Source organism: Lissotriton vulgaris, chromosome 11 (assembly GCF_964263255.1).
Source record: "Lissotriton vulgaris chromosome 11, aLisVul1.2, whole genome shotgun sequence".
NCBI classification, from domain to species: Eukaryota; Metazoa; Chordata; class Amphibia; order Caudata; family Salamandridae; genus Lissotriton; species Lissotriton vulgaris.
The window spans coordinates 137,212,032-137,231,797 of record NC_141699.1 but is presented as its reverse complement, the minus strand read 5'-3'; the positions used below and the strand labels follow the sequence as shown (position 1 = coordinate 137,231,797).

General features: G+C 48.2%; 1 protein-coding gene across 1 annotated transcript in view; it reads right to left on the bottom strand.

The window, feature by feature from the left end:
* SBNO1 (strawberry notch homolog 1) overlaps positions 1-19,766 on the bottom strand; it is a 946,695-nt gene that overhangs the window by 234,087 nt on the left and 692,842 nt on the right. The window contains exon 19 of the mRNA XM_086942451.1: positions 18,280-18,379. Within this exon, the coding sequence (XP_086798577.1) occupies positions 18,280-18,379 (100 nt within the window). The remainder of the gene's footprint in view (positions 1-18,279; positions 18,380-19,766) is intronic.

The following is a 19,766-nucleotide window of genomic DNA, read 5'->3' as shown; positions in this document are numbered from 1 at the left end:
CCTGGCCGAGTTCGGCTGCGCTGTGGCCGACTGGGTGTTTAGTGTCGCCCCTAGGTACTGTTGCACATGGGTAGGCTGCAGGTGAGACTTTGCGTAGTTGAGTGAGAACCCCAGTCTGTGAAGGAGGTGAATGGTCCGCGACATGTCGCGGCCGCACTGCTTGGCTGTTTTGGCCTAAACGAGCCAGTCGTCCAGGTAGGGATACACGTGAACACCTTGCCTGCGAAGGTGCGCTGCCACAGTCGCTAAGCACTTGGTGAAGACCCTGGGAGCAGTAGTGACCCCGAACGGCAGAACTTTGAATTGGTAATGCTGATTGTTGATCGTGAACCTGAGATATTTTTTGTGACTTGGGTGAATGGGAATATGGAAATATGCATCCTTGAGGTTCAGGGTGGCTAGGAAGTCGCCCTGACGGAGCAGCGGCAGGACCTGTTGCAAGGTTAGCATGTGAAAGTGCTCCGAAAGGATGTATTGGTTGAGGGGTCTGAGGTCTAGAATGGGCCGCAGGGACCCGTCCTTTTTTGGAATCAAGAAGTACAGAGAGTACACCCCTGTACCCCGCTCTTCTACAGGCACAAGTTCTATGGCCCCTTTTTGCAGCATGGAGAATACTTCTTGCTGCAATAAGTGCGTGTGCTCTGCGGACATAGGACGGTTTCTTGGGGGTATGTTGGGGGGGGGGGGGTGGAGGTCAGTTCTAGACAATAGACGTACCGGATAAGTTGTCTCACCCACCTGTCTGTTGTGATGTCTTCCCAGAGTGGCAGGAACTGCTGGAGTCTCCCCCGACAGGTGTTAGATGGACGGGGGGCAGTGACAAGAAGTCACTGTTTGTTGGGAGCGGAGGACCTGGCGTTGTTATTGCCGCGGCCTCTCCCTTTGGCGCTGTTCCCACGGTATCCACCCCTGGTGTTTTTAGTGAGGGTAGATTGCGTGTTGCCCTTGGCGTACTGGGAATGCTGTAGAGCCTGTCCTCTTGTTGCTCCCCTGTTACCGGAGCGACGAAAGGAACTGCCCCGAAACTGCTGGGACTGGAGAGCCCCATGGATTTCGCTGTCTCAGTGTCCTTTTTCATTTTCTCAAGTGTTGTGTCAACTTCCGGTCCAAACAGAAGTCCGGATTAACCGGCTGATTGAGAAGAGTAGTTTGGATTTCGGATTTAAACCCTGAGATGCGCAGCCATGCATGGCGTCGCAGCATCACGCTAGTATTTACTGCCCTTGCTGCTGTGTCTGCTGCGTCCAGTGCGCATTTGATTGACGCATTGGAGATCAGTTTCCCCTCCTGTATAACCATATCTGCAGCTTCTCTGTACATGTCAGGCATGTGCTGCAGTGTTCTAGGGTGTCGTAGTGCGCCCTGTCGTATCTAGCCAACAGGGCCTGTGTATTGGCTATTCTCCAAATGTTAGCGGCTTGCGCTGCCACACACTTTCCAGACGCTTCAAAGATCTTTGACTCTTTGTCCGGAGGGGGAGCGTCACAGGTGGACCGAGAGTTAGCCCTTTTGCGCGCATTAGCCACCACGAGAGAGTCCAAGGGGAGCTGGCCTTTGATATAGGTGGGGTCCACTGGGGCAGGCCTGTATTTCTTGTCGATCCGGGGGTTGATTACCCTGGCTTTGGTTGGCTCCTTGAAAATGTCTGATGCATGCTTGAGGACCCTTTAAGCATGGGTGGAGTCTTAGTGGAGCGTTCAGATGTGAAGGTGTCAAATAAGAAATCTTCATCCACTGGCTCGGCATGCATTTCGACGTCATGGTTAAGGGCTGCGCGCTCTATCAATGCATTAAATGCCGCGGTGTCCTCAGTTGGAGATGGTTTAACATTGTAGGACTGAGAGTCCGGAGTGGTATGGGGGTCGTCTGGGTCATCGCCTTGATCTCCTGCCCCTGCCCATTGATGCGAGACATCCTGATCAGTGTCAGTGTTGTAAGAAAAGGCCATTTCGCCATATACCACATTCAAGTCCCCCTCACTCCATGTTGGAGAATGAACTATTTGCTGCGAATAGTCCTGAAGTGGTTCAAAAAGAACCGGAGAGGTAGAAGAGACCATCTTCCTTTTGAGGGGAATCCTGTAACCTTCCAAAGGATGTTCAGGTGTGATCTTCCGCTTGTGGACGGTAAGCCTGCCCGACTCCGAGTCAATAAACAGTTTTGCCTGGTTTTCGTAAGAAGGCTCGTGATAGATGACCTGTTCATGTGAGGACACCTTCGTCATATTGGAAGCCTCGGCGGTGTCACGGCGTTCGAGATGCTTTGGGCGGGCCGTGGGCGGAAGCCCAAACTTTATTGGCTCTGAGCCTGCAGGTTTCGAACCTGAAGCGGCCGATTCAGGTTTCTTCGACACCTGTGTAGGCCGCTCGCTTGACCGCATCGAATCGAGCTCCCAGCGCGGTGCGCCTCCATCCTTGGGCGTCGACGACACTTTCGGGGCGTCTTTGGTCGTGGGTTCAACCCGTTTTCCAAGCCCAGCCTTGAGTCCTGAGAGGTGTGGCTCTAGACTTTTACTCAACTGAAGGCTTATGCCCTTCTCGCCATGTTTGGTCATCGACGTTCGAGGCGACGTGCTTGCTGGACGAGGCCTGCTTCGATGTCCCTGCCTTGGAGCCGACGGGCATCTTCGGCGCCGAAGGATCGTCGACAGCCTTAGAGGAAGCGTGCGTCAACGTCGAACCGACCACCATCTTGAGTAGTTTCGGTTTAGATTTCGGCTCCGTCTGTTTCGGTTTAGATTTCGCAGAATCGACCGATGGCTCCTTTGAAAGGGTCTTTGCCTGGCTTTGGCGCGGGGCTGTAGACCGTGAGGAAGGATCTTGGCTAAGGCCTTTCGGCGATGCCTCGACCGGAGGGGGCGGAATGTTAATGATAGGCCCCGTAATTACGGGCGGACTCGGTTCTCCAGCGGAGTATTCATCATCGGCCCCAAGGGCCTCATCGTCGTCCCCTACCTCGACGACGTCTTGGTCGTGGACGTATTCCTCGGCTTGCTCGTCCACCTCGAAATTGGAGTCCTGCTCGGATGCCGGTTCCGACATTTCTTCGGGAACGTCCTCCTCTTCCTCTTCCTCATCTTGGAAGAGTTCCTCGTCTCCGGCATCGAAGATGTTCGCAGGTGCTGGGGCCGACTGTTGGGCCGACTGCCTCGCCGTGCGTCGAATTTTAATAGTTTTCTTTGAGCGGAACCTCGAGCAGGCGAAACATTTTGACTCGTCGTGGTCGGGGGACAAACATGTATTGCACACTGGGTGCACATCTAAGTTCGAATATTTTGAATTACAAACGGGGCACCGCTTAAACGGGGTCCGTTCCATCGTCGATGTAGTCTGGGCCTGTGTTGTCGACAGAAATCACTTCTTTCGACGCCGATTGAAGAACACGAAAGGGACAGGCACCGAACGATACAATACCGACGCTGTGAAGGCCTTTTGGCCTTAGGAATAGAAAGAGTACAAGTTTTTGAACTGGAGTCGAGATTAGACATCCGAACCCAATGGCGGAAAAAAACAATCTGGGGATGGAGAGGATGCCCATGCGCACTGTAGTCCAGGGGAGGAGCCACCTATCTGGTGATACTTGGAAGACTCTTCCAGGACAACAATGTGCAATCATCCGGACCAAACACTAGGCGGCGATCTATGCACAGATATGAATTCAGCAGCCCTCATGCCTCGAACATTCCAACGTGCAGAACTGATGACATTGCGCGTTGTCTTCTGTGCCGAATAGATCTAACCAAGGCTCTCCTCACTGCAGAAAGAGACCTTGAGCCACGTCAGAGTTCAGACGCCATTCGTGATCCATCATGCACCGGCGGCGAGTTCGTACGCCCTGGCGTTCAGAGAACCAGCTAGGTGTTGAGCCACCAGGGTCAGGCCCTGATGTTCCAGCCATTGCCAGAGGTGCAGAGCCTCCTGGCAGAGGGTCCACGACCCCACCCCGCCCTGTTTGTTGCACTACCACATGGAGGTGGTGTTGTCCGTGAACCCCTGCACTACACGCCCCCGGACAGAGGGGAGGAATGCCTTCAGTGCTAGACGAATCGCCCGTAGCTCGAAAAGGTTGATATGGAGCCGGGACTCCGCCGGAGACCAGAGGCCTATGATCTCCGCGTCTCCCATGTGGCCTCCCCTGCCCTGTCCGTCACAACCACATGCTCCGGTTGGGGAAGGGAGCGGGATCTGCCACTGACTCAATCGCGGTCCGCGAGCAACCACTGCAGCTGTCTCGCAGTGCCCTCCGAGATCAGGACATGGTCGGACAGGTTGCCCTGATGCTGGGTCCACTGAAACCTCAGATCCCACTGCAGAGCCCGCATCCGCCATCGGGCGTGATGCACCAGAAAGATGCAGGAGGTCATCAGCCCCAGAAGCCACAGCGTCAACCTGACCGAGACTCGGGATAAAGGCTGACGGATCGGAATCAGAGCCTGAATATCCCGAACCCGCTGTTCGGGAGGATAAACCCGAAACTGCGCCGAGTAGAGAACCGCTCCGATGAAGAGGAGCTTCTGGGAGGGGCACAGGTGTGACTTCGACACATTGATGGAGAACCCCAGCTGGTGCAGGAGGTCTGCCGTCGTCTGGAGGTGGCTGACGACTGTCTGGGGCGAGCCCGCCTTCAACAACCAGTCGTCGAGGTAAGGGAAGACAAACCCCTAACCTGCGCAGATGAGCTGCGACCACCGCCATCACCTTCATGAACACCCGTGGGGCGCTGGTAAGGCCTAAGGGGAGCACGGTAAAGTGAAAGTGCTCGTGGCCTACCGTGAACTGCAGGTAGCACCGGTGGGCTGGCAGGACGGGGATGTGGAAATAAGCGTCCTGCAAGTCCAACGCTACCATCCAGTCTCCTGGGTCCAGGGCAGCTAAGACCTGAGCCAGTGTCCGCATTTTGAACTTCTCCTTTCGGAGGAAGCCGTTGACGTTCCATAGTTCAAGATAGGGCGTAGGCCCCCTTTGCCCTTCTTGGGTACCAGAAAGTAGTGGGAGTAGCAACCACACCCTACTTCTGACCCAGGAACGTGCTCGATGGCCCCCTTGGCCAAGAGGGCCATAACTTCCTCCTGCAGAAGTCGCAAGTGATCCCCCGACGAACGGTGGTATTGCGTTGGCATGGGTCGAGGGATCGCCTCAAAGGGGAGGGAGTAGCCCCTTCTGACGATTTGCAGCACCCACCTGTCTGATGTGACAGTGCGCCAGTAGAGGAGGTGATGGCGAACCCTGCCCCCCATTGGCGTCACATGGGCCTGAAAGCACGGACTAGGAGGGTTTTGAGGCGGATGCTGCAGGGGCAGGTGTGGACTGGCCTCGCCGTTCTCCCCGACCGCCGCCACAGCGGTTGCCACGTGTGGGGGCACCCCTTCCTTGGCCACGAAAGGAGCTAAAGGCACAAGTTTGTTTGCGCGGGGCCGAGAGGCCAAAGGACTTGGCCGTAGCCCTGGAGTCCTTAAAGCGCTCAAGCGCATGGTCTGCCTTGTCGCCAAAAAGGCAACGGCCATCAAACGGCATGTCCATCAGTGTGTTTTGGACACCGGCCGAAAAGTTGGCGGACCTCAACCAGGCGTGGCGACGAATCGCCTCCGTCGTTGCCATCGCTCTGCCCAGTGAGTCGGTGGTATCCAGCCCACACCGGATGGAATAGCGTGCTGCATCTCGACCCTCCGCAAGGGCTTGGGTGAGTTTAGCCTTGACCTCCGCCGAGCATTGTGGCAGCACGTCCGCGACCGTGTCCCACAGAGAGAGGGTGTAACAGCCAGAGAGGCATGCGGTGTGGGAAGACCGCAGTCCCAAACTCAGGGAGGAGAATACCTTCTTGCCGTATTGCTCATACCTCTTGGATTCTGTCTGGGAGTTGGAGGCCTGGATGACCAGGCTCTCGGGGGGTGGGATGGGTGGAGAGGAAACAAGGGTCGCCCAGGGCCGGGCGGTGGCGTCTGGGGACCAAGTGCCCAAAAGAACGCCAGTCAAGGGCTCATTAAACGGCAGCAAAGGCTCTGCCGAGCTTGACTGCGGTTTAAGGACCTCAGTGAGGAGGTTAGTCTCGCGGCACAGGGCCGACTGCCGGAGCTCGAGCCGCTTGCGGGACCGCTCCCGCCTAGCTTCGGAAGTCAGGGCTCGGCAGTCGGGGCAGGCCTTGTCGTCGTGGTCGACGCAGAGACAGTGAAGACACAGGCGGTGAGGGTTGGTTACCGACATCAGTCGGTCACAGTCCTCACAGGGTTTAAAACCTGGCATCCCTACCGGCACCGTTCGGAGTCAAAGACTTGAAAATGATCAAAAAGGATCGTAAAAAGTTCAGTCAAAAACTGGGGATATTCTAAGGTAAGGAATCTAATACTAACCTGTTTCTTTCAGATAAGGCTTAGCACGAGGGGGGGTTAAGGCCTAGCAGCAAAGGGGTTAAAGTGACATGGGCAGTAAATGAGGGCTAAAAAAACCCCCCAAAAAACATTTGTTTGTTTTATTAGTTTGTGAAGAAGGAATGGAGGGACCTTCATCAGCTTAAATCTGAACAAACATATTTTAGAGGTTAAAATTCCTAAAATGCACATAAGCTTTCTATTTCAAATAACCAAACTGCAATCTATACAGCTTTTGTCTAAAATACACTTAATTTTCTTTGCCAACATTGGAACAACATACTCTTACTGGTACAGATTGCATCTAATTGTGGATTCTTCAACTTTTGAATATTCCACAGATATTATAGTGGTTTTGGAAACTTTTCCAGCAGTACATCTGCACACTGGTAGGGGGCAGGGTGTGGCGCTACATGGACGCTGTTCTACTCTGGAAATGATGTGCGTAGCCTATAAAATCTCTACTTCTGCACAGTGACATCAGTTACTCTCAAAACTGACCATGCCCCCAAACGCAGAGCAAATTATTGTGACTAAGGTGCAAGTTCCTACACTTGGGATCTTAAGGGACAAACTCAAATTCACAGAATGAAAATGGAAGGGTCAGTAAGGAATATGTGATTAGATAAGAGTCTCATGATAAACATCAAGAGGGAGTATATCCTGAAGAAAACAAGATAAACGAGATATGTGGAGGAAGAAGAAAGGAAAAAAGGATCCTTTCTTTAAAAAGACCTCTCACTCACCAACCTAGTTGGTGACATGCTTCATCATAGGGGTCCCTTCCGAGTAGCCGAAAGCCACCCGGGAGTGCTTCAATGCCTGTTTACAGCGGAGCTGGTTTTTAGGAGATTGTGCAAGTGAGTAGTGTATGTGAAAATAAAAATGTCTATCATATTGTTCTTAAGGAGAATAGGAGTATCCCATTTAGTAACCCTGTCTCAACCAAAAGGAAAATGCTACTTACCAGTATGCATCTGTTCTTGGCATGTAGAGCTTCAGATTCGTACACTTTTGCAATAGATCGCCACCTGGTGTTGGGCTCCGATGATTGCAGGTTGTCGTCTTCTTGGAAGAAGTCTTTGTAGTCACGAGATAGGTGACTCCTCCCTTGGACTATACTGCGCATGGTCATTGACTCCATCCTCAGATTGTTTTTTGCCATGATGGGAAATGATGGAGTTAGTAGAAGTAAAGAGAAAGGATGTCCATGCGTGTGCATCTAAGTAAGATGAATACTGGAACGGATACAAGTGCGCGGGAGGGCGTATACGAATCTGCAGCTCTACATGCCAAGAACAGATGCATACAGGTAAGTAGTATTTTCCGTTTGAGACATATGAGCTGCAGATCGTACACTTTTGCAACGATTGTGCAGCAGTGTCTCCCCTAGCGGTGGTCGCTTGTATCCGTTGCAGCATTCTGAAACAGTGTTCTAAGGACAGCTTGGCCTATTGCAGCTTGCTGCTTGGCTTGCACATCAACACAATAGTGTTTATTGAAGGTGTGTATTGTTGACCATGTTGCTGCCTTATGTCCTCTAGTGGTATATTTCCTAAGAAAGCCATACAGGCTCCTAGTTTGCAAGTGGAGTGCACTCTAGGAGAAACAGTAGGTGTACGTTTAGCTTTTTGATAGCATATTTGTATACACTTTACAATCCATCTGGCAATTCCTCCCTTAGAGATGGGGTTGGCTTTGTGTGGGGGAGAGAAAGATACAAATAGTTGTTTTGTCTTTCTGAAGGATTTAGTCCTGTCTGTGTAGTATAACAGAGCTCTTCTAACATCTAAGGTGTGTAAAGCCCTTTCTGCAACAGAGTCAGGGTTTTGGAAAAACACAGGTAGCTCTACTGATTGGTTAAGGTGAAAAGGAGTAATAACTTTTAGCAGGAATTTAGGATTAGGCTTAAGAACCACTTTGTTAGGATGTACCTGAAAAAATGGTTCTTGTATTGTGAATGCTTGTATTTCACTAACTCTTCTGAGAGAGGTGATGGCAACAAGGAAAGCAGTTTTCCATGTTATGAATTGCAATTCACACCTGTGTGAAGGCTCGAAAGGGGGTCCCTTAAGTCTTGTAAGGACCACGTTTAGGTTCCATACTGGAGCAGGTGGTAACCGAGGTGGGATTATTCGTATTAATCCTTCCATAAATGCTTTGGTTGCAGGTACTCTGAAGAGAGATAGATGTTGTCTATTCTGTAAATAGGCTGCAATTGCTGCCAGATGCAGGCGTATGGAAGAATAAGCTAAATTGGACCATTTTAGGTGTAGAAGGTAGCAAATAATATTTTGGATGGAAACATCCAGTGTTTCAATGTGATTATTGTTACAATATACTGCAAATCTTTTCCACTTAGCGGCATAACATGCTCTGGTAGTGGGTCTTCTAGCTTCTTTAATTATGTTCATACAGTCTGGTGGTAGGTTTAAGTAACCAAACTCTAAGACTTCAGGAGCCAGATCGCCAAATTCAGTTGGCTTGGTTCTGGGTGTCTTATTTCTCCAGGGTTCTGTGTTAACAGGGATGGCGTGAGCCGTAATTTTTGATGTGGTCCAGTGAGAGATCTAGAAGTGTGGTGAACCACGGCTGACGTGCCCATGAGGGAGCTACTAGTATTAGTTTGAGAGACTGTTGTCTGAGTTTGCGCACTACTAGTGGAATGAGTGGGAGAGGCGGAAAAGCGTACGCAAATCTGCCTGACCAGTTCATCCATATCGCATTCCCCATCGACCGTGGGTGTGGAAACCTGGCGGCGAAGGTTGGGCATTTAGCATTTTCGTTGGTGGCAAACAGATATATCTGCGGATGACCCCACATTTGGAAGAATGGTTGAAGAACTTGTGGATATATCTCCCATTCGTGAATCTGTTGTGACTGTCGACTCAACAGATCTGCTATCGGATTGTGAATTCCTGGAAGGTGTTCTACTGTCAGGTGTATGTTTTGAGGAATGGCCCATCTCCAAATGTTCTGAGCAAGCTGGGACAGTTGCAGAGAGTGTGGCTCCCCTTGTTTTTGTATGTAATACATGGCTGTCATATTGTCTGTCCGGATTAAGACAGCTTTGTTTTGTACTTCAAACGTTTTGAGTGCTAGGAAAATTGCTAGCAGCTCTAGATGGTTGATATGGAACTGTTTTTGTTGGTTGTTCCATTGGCCTTGTGTGGTATAGTGTAAGAGACTGGCTCCCCATCCTGTGAGGGATGCGTCTGTCGTGAGCACTATCTGTGGAACAGGTTCTAGGAACGGCCGTCCCTTTGTCAAGTTTTTGGTGTTCCACCATTGCAGAGAGCGATGTACGGCTGTCTACCAACACCAGGTCTGTGAGCTGACCTTGAGCCTGATTCCACTGCTGTGCTAGACATTCTTGTAATGGGCGCATTTGCAGTCTTGCGTGTGGAAACATTAAGATGCAAGACGCCATCATGCCCATCAGTCTCATGAACACTCTGGCTTGGAGAGTCTGCTGGTGTTGAAAAATGGAGACGGAGGTCTGAATGCTTTGTATCCTGGCTGGACTGGGATACGCTAGAGCTGTAGATGTGTCTATGGTAGCTCCTAGATACTGATGAACGTGCAAAGGCTCTAGGTGCGACTTGGTGTAGTTTATTGTAAACCCTAAGTCGTGCAATGTCTGATTTATTTGTTTTGTGTGTTGGACACACTGGTTGAACGATTTTGCTTTTATGAGCCAATCGTCGAGGTAAGGGAAGACATGTATCTGTTGTCTTCCGAGATGTGCTGCTACTACTGCTAAGCACTTTGTGAACACTTGCGGTGCTGTTGTGACCCCGAATGGAAGGACTTTGAACTGATAGTGCTGTCCTTGTATGACAAACCTTAGATACTTCCTTTGAGCAGGATGTATAGGAACATGAAAGTAGGCGTCCTTCAGGTCTAGTGTTGAAAGAAAATCTCCCTGTTGTAGTAGTGGGAGTACTTGTTGTAGAGTGATCATGTGAAAATGATCTGATTGTATGTAATGGTTGAGGGGCATGAGGTCGAGAATTAGTCTTAGTGTCCCGTCCTTTTTGGGAATTAGGAAGTACAGGGAGTAAACTCCTGTTCCTCTAAAGGAACTACTTGAATAGCATCCTTTTGTAGAAGTGCTAGAACTTCCTGTTGAAGCAGAGTCATATATTCTGTGGACATTGGACGCTGCCTGGGTGGTATGTTTGGGGGGGTGGCTGTGAGTTCTAGGCAGTAGGATAATCTGTCTTACCCACTTGTCTGTTGTGATGGAATTCCAGACAGGTAGGAACTGTGATAATCTGCCCCCCACAGGAGTGGAATGCTGTAGGGGAAGCAGAGGTAAGTCACTGTTTGGGAGTGGAAGAGGAGCGGTTGTTGTTATTATCTCTACCTCTTCCCTTGTTATTTTTGCCTCTGTATCCTCCTCTAAAGTAGCCTTTGTTAGAGGAGGTCTGTGTGTACGTTTTAAAAGATGATGTATCTGTGCGGGTTTGCTTAGAGCCTCCTCTATAAAAGGAGTGCCGAAAAGAACTTCTTGTCTGTGTGGATTGTAATGAACCCATAGACTTAGCTGTGTCTGTGTCTTTTTTCATCTTTTCTAGTGTGTTGTCTACTTCCGGCCTGAACAATTGGTTTTGATTGAAGGGCTGGTTCAAGATGGTAGTCTGTACCTCTGGTTTAAAACATGAAATGCATAACCACGCATGACGTCCGAGTATAACACTAGTATTGATTGCTCTGGATGCTGTGTCAGCAACATCTAGTGCACATTTAATTGAGGCATTGGATATTAATTTGCCTTCTTGTATGAGCTCTGCTGCCGGATCTTTGTATTGATTTGGGAGGTGCTCCATTAGTTTTCCTAATTGGTCGTAGTGAGCCCTGTCATAACCTGAGAGTAGGGCTTGTGTATTTGCTATGCGCCATATGTTTGTTGCCTGCGCAGCAATCAGTTTCCCAGACGCATCAATAACTTTAGATTCTTTGTCAGGCGGGAGCGTGTCACTAGAAGTCTGGGAATTGGCTCTTTTCCGTGCATTAGACACTACTAAAGAGTCTAGTGGCAGATGTCCCTTAATATAGACTGGATCAGCTGATGCTGGTCTAGACTTCTTTTCTATTCTTGGATTTAATACCCTACATCGTACCGGGTCTTTAAATATTTCTGGAGCATGTTTAATGACTCCTTTGATCATGGGTAGTATTTGCGTAGACCTTTGTGACTGCTCAAATGTATCCAGAAAAAAATCCTCATCAATGGCATCAGAGTGCATTGAGACCCTGTGGTAAAGGGCAGCTCTATTTAATAGATGATTAAACCGAATACTATCTTCTGGAGGGGAACGTTTTGTTGGGTAGTACTGAGGATCAGGAATGTCGGGCACATTGTGTGGTGGGAAACCATATATATCGTCATCTTTAGGATATTCTGGATTGACATTTTTATCTAAAGGGTATGCATGTGGCTCTGGTACGTCATTCCCCCCACCTAGATCATACTCTTCGTCAGTGTGGTGTGATGATGCAGGAGATTGAACAGGAGAAACTGTAGGTTCAATGTAAGGAGGGATAGGAGAGGAAGAAGGTGGAGAGGAAAGGTGAATTGGAGAAGTTGCACAATCCTTTTTGGCAGGAACCACAGGTAGAAGTGGTGTGTCTGCTGGTCTCTTCTTGTAAGGAATTGCTTCCACATTTCCAGTTTTTGGATTGATATGGACTTTTCTTTGTTTAGGATCTGGTCTAAACAGATCTTTCTCCTCTACAATCTTCTTCGGCGTAGATTTTTTAGGTGCCGAAGGTGGTTTCGGCTTAGTAGGCTTGTTAGAGGGTTTAGGTGTCTCTGTATCAGGCCTTGGAGTCTTTGGTACTGAGGTTAGAGATTTTGGAGTGGAGACAGGTCTCGTTGTCCCTGCGGCTTTCCATCTTTATTCTTGGAACCGGAAGGTTTCGGAGTCGAAGCTTTCGGATCCGGTACGGTCTTCGGCACCGATGCATCTTTTGGTTTGGGTGCCGAAGGATCTTTGTCTTTGGGCACCGAAGGGCGTTTTGGCTTCGGTGTCTAAGAGTTCTTCGGTGTCGAAGGATGTATGTGCTTCGGTGCCAATGGAGAAGGTGGAATTGGCACATGTGGTTTCGTCGGTGCCGAGGCACCGGAAGGCGTAGCCTTTTTCCTCGGAGCCGAGCCCGAAGGCGGGACGTCTAAGGGGATATTTCGGTCTCGACTGGGCCCCATGGGCGGAGTGCTGACCGTTGCCTTTCGCTTGGGTAGTTTATGTTGTGCAGGGGCAAGAGTACGCACGGGTTGCCGAGATGGAATCGAGTCGTACGAGTACTCTCCCCCCGATATGATCTGGAGATCAGGCGAGTCTTCCTCGGCGACAAGTCGAGCCTCATGTCGGAGATGTCTTCGAGTGGATCCTCGTCCTTGGAGACATCCTCTTCGACGATCTCCTCCTCGAAGATGGCCTCCGGTGCTGATCTCCTCATCTCGTGTCGACGTGCCCTCCGATCCCGAATGGCCTTCTTCGATCTGAAGGATGCACAAGCTGTGCAGGTCGACTCTTCGTGTTCCAGCGATAGACAGAGGTTGCAGACCTCGTGATGGTCGCTATGAGGGAATTTTGCTCGACATACCGGGCATCTCTTGTATGAAGTTCTGTCCATGAGGCGTAGGCCGTACGGCGCCGATTGGCCCAATGGCCCGCGTCGACGCACCGGAATGTAGCTGGTGATGGCGAAAAGTCTATTCAATGTCGAAAATGTTTGTATAAAGTTTCACGCTTCGAAGTTGCTGAAAAAGTCTTTTCTAGCCGGAGCGGAAAACTTTCATCCGAACCCAGTGGCGGAAAAAAACAATCTGAGGATGGAGTCGATGACCATGCACAGTATTGTCCAAGGGAGGAGTCACCTATCTCGTGACTACAAAGACTTCTTTCAAGAAAACAGCAACCTACAATCAACCGACCCCAACACCAGGTGGCGATCTATTGCAAAAGTGTACGATCTGCAGCTCATATGCCTCGAACATAGCATTAACCAAGGTATGCAACACGTTCTTCTGATTAAAACGTCTCACCACAGATTCCTCATCTTTTTGACAAGTATCAAATTAATGTCTATTTGGAGAAGGATTTGTGAACTGGCTCAAACCAAAAGATCTTGTAGGACAGAGTGGGAAAAATGCCCTTGTTGGCAAACCTGGTTGTCCAGACAGTAGTGCTGTGTGAACGTTTGGAGTGATGCCCCTGCAGCTCCCTGCAGATGTCCAGAACAGGAACACTGTGTGCCAACACAGTAGTAGCAGCTTTATCCCTGGTGGAATGAGGTCACAATACTTCTTGAGCATGCTTCTTGGCCAATGTGAAGCAGGGATCTTAATGCAGAGCCCGAGCCAGAGGGAGATCCACATCTGCACGGCCTTGCCTTTTTCTGCTCAAACATACCCCACAGAGAGCGGATTGTACACCCAGTGTTCTATGTGACAAATCGATATAAAAGCTGAGTGCTCTGTTAGGGTCCAAATTATGGAATCTCTCCTCAGAGGAATTAGGTGTAGCACAGAATGTCAGCAGGGTGATTGTTTGACTGAAGTGGAACAGTGCTGTGACTTTCGGTCGGAAGGATGCTCATATCCGCAGAACCAGTTTGTCTGGGAAGAAGGTGGTGTTTGACAGGTTGATAGTGCTTGCAGTTCACTTGAACACAGCGCAGATGTTATGGTGAGGAGGAAAACTATCTTCAGAGTGAAAAGCTGCAAGGGAAACTGAAGCGGTTCAATTGGAGAGTACATAAAATATGTGAGGCCAAGTTACGTTTCCACTGTATCATTGCAAAAGGAGAAGGAGGATACATGTTGCAGGCCTTTCACAAATATGCATCATAACTGGTGACTTAAACTAAGGCTGATCCGGCAAACGCAAAAAGGCCAAAGTTACCCTTTACCTATGCCCAGAGCAAAGCCTTGCAGGACAAAGAACTAAACAAACAAGAAAACTTCAGATAACTTTGCCTGGTGAGGGTAGATCTGCTGCTTGCTGCACTAAGCCACTAATTTATCCCAACAACTACCCTATATAGTTTTCGTCAAGGAATGTCTGGCTGCCAAGATGACCAACTCCGGAGGAAGGTCAAAAGTGTTTAGCTGTTGCAGCTTCATCTTCAAGTATGAAGGTGCAGATTACGAAGGCCGGGTGCAGAACCCTACCCTGTGGCTGCAACAGTAGATTCTCCCACAGGGGCAGCCTGATTGGAGGACAGATGCTCAGAAGCACTAGATACCATACTCTCCATGCCCAATTTGGGGCCAATAGAAAGACTTGGGCCCGGTTGGCTCTGATCTTGAGAACTCAGGACAGAAGTAGTATTGGCTGAAGTCATACAGGATTCCCATGTTCCACTCTAGGTGGAACTGGTCTCTCGAGCAAGGACACTTTGGAATCTCCAACATTCTGATTTGCTGACATTGCTGTGGTGAACAGATTCAGCCAAGGCTCAACCCATTGGCAGAAGAGACCTTGCACCACTTCTGGTACAATTGCCATTTGTAACCAGCTAGGCATTGATGGCTGAGTTTGTTTGAATTTGCGTTCAAAGATCCTTTCCGGTTGGTTTGAAACTAGAAAAATGCCTTCTTGGCCCAGTCATTTCCAGAGGTGCAGCGCCTAATCCTTGTACAGGGCTTGTGACGTCCCACCTTGCCCTATTTGTTGTAATTTATTTATTTATTTTTCACATTTATAGAGCGCACTGTTACCGGGAGGTGTCCTGGTAATACCACATGGCAGTAGTGTTGTCCGTAAAACCCTGCAGCAGCCTCTTCCTGAACGATGGAAAGAAGGCTTTCAAATCCAAAGAGTGGCCCTCAGCTCCAAGAGCTTGATATGGAGTAGGGACTACGCTGGATACTAAAGGCCTCTGATCATCACCTCTCCCATGTGGCCGCCTCTAACCCAGGAATGATGTATCGGTCGCCACGCTCCGATCTGAGTGGGGTAGGAAGAGGGGTCTGCTGCTGATCCAATTGCGGGGTCCAGTAACCACCACTGCCGGCCTTTTGTAGTCCCCTCCGAAATCTAAACATGATCGAAGAGGTCCTCTCAATGCTAGGGCCACTGAGACTTCCGATCTCACTGCAGAGCCACCATGTGCCACCTGGCGTGTATGAACAGAAGGATGAAGGTCATTAATCTCAGCAGCCTCAGAGTCGACCTCAATGAAATTCAGGACAGAGGTTGAAAGATCGGTAAATAGCCTGAATTTCCAAAACTCTTCTTTCCAGGGAAAAGAAACGAAACCAAGCCATGTCCAGAATGGCTCTGATGAAGGGAAGCTTCTGAAAAGGTGCCAGGTGCGACTTTGGCATGTTCATAGTGAACCATAAAGATGATAGGAGGTTTTCCATAGTCTGGAGATGGTTGAAGACTCCCTGGGTCAAGCCCACCTTTAACAGCCAGTCATCAAGGTAAGGGGAAGACTGGACCCCTGATCTCCTAAGAGGTGCTACTACCACCGCCATCACTTTGGTCTCACCAGTGCTCCTTGGGTGTTCACAGAAGGGGATCACAGCAAACTGAAAATGCTCCTCTCCCACCATGAACCACAGAGGTAGCACCGATGGCCTGCAGGACTGGAATATGGAAATAAGAGTCATGCAGATACGAAGCCACCAACCAGGCTCCAGGGTCAAGGGCAGACCTGGGCCAAGGTGAGCAAATAGGAAGAAGGCCTCCTGTCCTTCTTTGGCAAAAGGGCTTGCACTCCCAGTTGTAAGATGGACAGATGGTCCTCAGAGAATTGTTACAGAGTCAGCGGAGTGGCTTTAAAGGGTAGGGTGCATCCCTTCTTAACAAGCTGCAGGACCCACCCATTTGATGTAATAGCCACAGTGTAGGTAGGTGCCACAGCCTCCGCATTGCTGACCACGTTCTTGAGGCTGAAGCAGCTGACTGTATGGGGTGCATCATCCAAAACCGTGATAGGAATGGTAGCGCTAACATGGTTAGCAGGGCAAATAACCCAGGGACTGTGCTGTGACCCTGCTCTTTTTTAACCACTCCAGAGAGGAATCTGTCTCCTCCCCAAAAAAGGCAAATCCAGTCAAAGGGCATGTCCATTAGGAGCAACTGAATATTGCCTGAAAAACCTGTTGACTGCAGCTTGTCGTGGCAACACTGGTGCTACTGGTGTTAATGGCTGGCCCTCTGGAATTGTCGGTGTCTAGGCCCCACCGAAACAGGTAATTGGCCACATTAAGCCCATCTTGTACAGCTTGGATTAGGACAGGTCAAAGGTCTTCTGGGACATCTGGGAGGACTTGCGCCACTGAATCTCAGAGTATGGGAATAGCGACCCAACAGACAACTGGCTTTGAAATACCTGGGGGCCAAACTACTGGAAAGATATATACTATTCCTAGGGGTAGCCACTCTATTGGACACTATATATGGGGGTGTAGTCAGAAAAGTATTTGAGTTTGTCTGACTAGTGGATGTCTGCACCACAAAGCTCTAAGAGGATGCATCTTGCAATTTGACTATTTACTGAGTGAGTAGGGAAATGTTTGGACCAGGTCCCAAACAATCTCAATGAGTGCCTTGTTAAAAGAGGTTAGTGGCTCAGTAGTGGCTCAGTATTGGCCTGCCCGGTCTGGAGAACGTAAGTCAAAATATTGTTTTTAACCTTTAAGTAGGGGATTTGAGTTTGAGAATTTCAGCCTGCCTCCGTATTACCCCCATAAAGGAAGCACTCTCCTTACTGGCAATATCAGGGGGTAGAAACAATCCAGAAGCAGGAGATGGTCATACAAATTCTCTTTGTGGAAAGGTGGTCTAATTTTGCCACCTGGGTCATAATCTTTGTAGGACTCTGCCCCAAACTAGGAATGAAGTGTGGGATATTCCTTATGGAGGGGGAATGTTAAGAACAGGTTGTGGTTCGATGGAAACCAAGTGAAGCTTTGGCCGTAGAGGTACAGAATGTGAGACCACAATGGGCACTAAGGGCCAGATGTATCAAAGGGTTTTGCTCTGGTGTCTATGGGGAAATGTTCGCAGGAGTGGTTCTCATACAGACTATGCAAGCCGTTTTCAAAGTCGGATCGCTTCAGTGTGCTGCACGGCGCTACCGCTGGCAGAGCTGCTGCTGGAAAAGTTTACAGACCCGATCTGATGCCTGGAGAATATTCAAAAAGGTGAGGAATCTATTGTTAGAAGTCTCTATCATACTACCTTAAATAGCCTGTAATTTAAAATGCTCTGCACTGGCCTTCTAGGAAAAGGTTCAATGTTTCCTTTTTTCAAGTTACAACTCTGGTTCCTGATACAAGAAATTTAGTTATGCAAATGGTGGGGAATTACTTTTGTGGTGTGGTTCCACAGAGTATATACAGGACAGGAGTCCTCAGAAGAACCTGATTCGATTTTACCCAGAATAGCGTGTACTTCTTCCAAAACAATTAGAAAAAAATGTTCATCTTAGAAATAGAAAAGTCAAAGTGCAGATGCTAGCAATAGGTTTGTGAAAAAAGGAAATTATTTGAACAAAAAATGACCTGATTCATCCCAGAAATATTGTAAAGATTTTATTTGAGGACTGGGACCTGCTTAGTTTGCCAAGAGGGCAACCCCCAAGTTGAGTTGGAGGATGATATAGTCTTTATTAGAAAAGCTGCCTTGGCTGCTAGAGTAGTATGGTTTGAACATACTTTTATAAAAGGATTTACTGCTCGAAAACTGCATAAGCACAAACAAACTACTTCACCTCTCTGATCTCGTTTTCATTATCGCAAAATCTGGAAGTGCTTATCTTTCACAAATAACAGGTCAATGTCGTTAATAATATTCAGGGTGTCCAGAACATGGAAGAGCTGACTGGAACCTACATGTGTAGCCAGGTCACAATGCTAAGAAATAGTTCACTTTAATCAAATAACTTATTACCTTTAAAGAAGTCGCCTGGATAGTCTGCAGAGGGGGATACTAGTGGAACGTCAAGATTTACTATCGATTTCATCACTATTTCCAAAGCATTTCTCCCATACTATAAAAAGAAAAATGACATAGTTGTTAGAAGCATGACAGAAACAAACCTATGTAAAGCACTGAACATGGTGTAAGCTGTCAGTAATTTAGCTTAAAGGATTGTTCAGCAGGTTAAGTAGCACCTTTGAAAATCAAATCAACAAGTCAACCATTTGAATCAGAAACAGCAAAAAATTAACAGTAATTTGAACAACAGCATCAGTATTTTCAAGTGTTACAAACCAACAAGACTTTAAAGCATGCAAACCAGTTATTGTTAGTGTAGTTTAAATAAATAGAATTAACATTACCAGTTTTAATTAAAGGTGAATTTAAAGTGAGCAAACATAAGTAAACCACACACCAAATGTTTAACTCCTCTTCATAATAAACAAAAATACTTGATGCAATGTCCTGCCCACTACTACTAAACTAAAATGCTGTTTTTTCAGCCACATCCAATATAGCAACGATTCAGTGCCAAACCATCCTGTCAAGACTTCAATTATTAGTGCAACTGAGAAGACACTCACCTGGTTAAAATATTTGCTCAGACACAACAAGGGTATTTTAGGCCTGAAGCATTAACAAGCTTTGTGTGACATTCTCAAAGGGTTCCCATTGTGTTAATTATATCTGCCTATGCAGGATGTCCCCACTGTGCTTGAAACAATTTCAAAATCTTCTCACACGTTACTTACAGCAGCAACATCTTAGTGAAGATCAGAAAGCCACCAGGGAAATTCTTTATCACCCATATTATAGGCAACGATGTGCTAAAACTACCTCAAATTGGCACAAGAACAAAACTGATGTGATCTTTACGTGGATACACAATCATAATCTTCCCTCTAGTGCCCAACATCCCACTGTTTCTTGAACTAATGAGTCATACTGGTAGTCAACAAAGAACTTGGGATTATATCACAAGTCACACCTTGGCATGTCATAGACTACCAACTGCAAGAATAAAAATGTTGACATCTAACAAATTTGGACAAAAGATGGATGATGATTGTGGAAAATCACATGAAAATTATCACCCTATGTAACAGCAATTTCATCAATGCCAAAATTGATTTGTGAACATCTAGATGTATTATACGGTACTCAAATGCCAGATTTGAATCAGTCACTACAGTGAGGTCTGGAAGGGAGAGGGGTCTGCCTCGGACCCAACTTCGGTTTGATAGCCACCACTGCAGGTCTTTCGCAGTACCCTCCGAGATCTGGACCAGGTCGGTGTGATTTCCCCAATGCTGTGCCCATTGGAACTTCAGGTTCCATCGCAGAGCCCGCATGTGCCATCTGGCATGGTCCCCGAGAAGGATACAAGAGGCCATGAGGCCCAGTGGCCTCAGAATCATTCTAACCGAAATCCAGGATAGAGGATGAAATATTGGTAT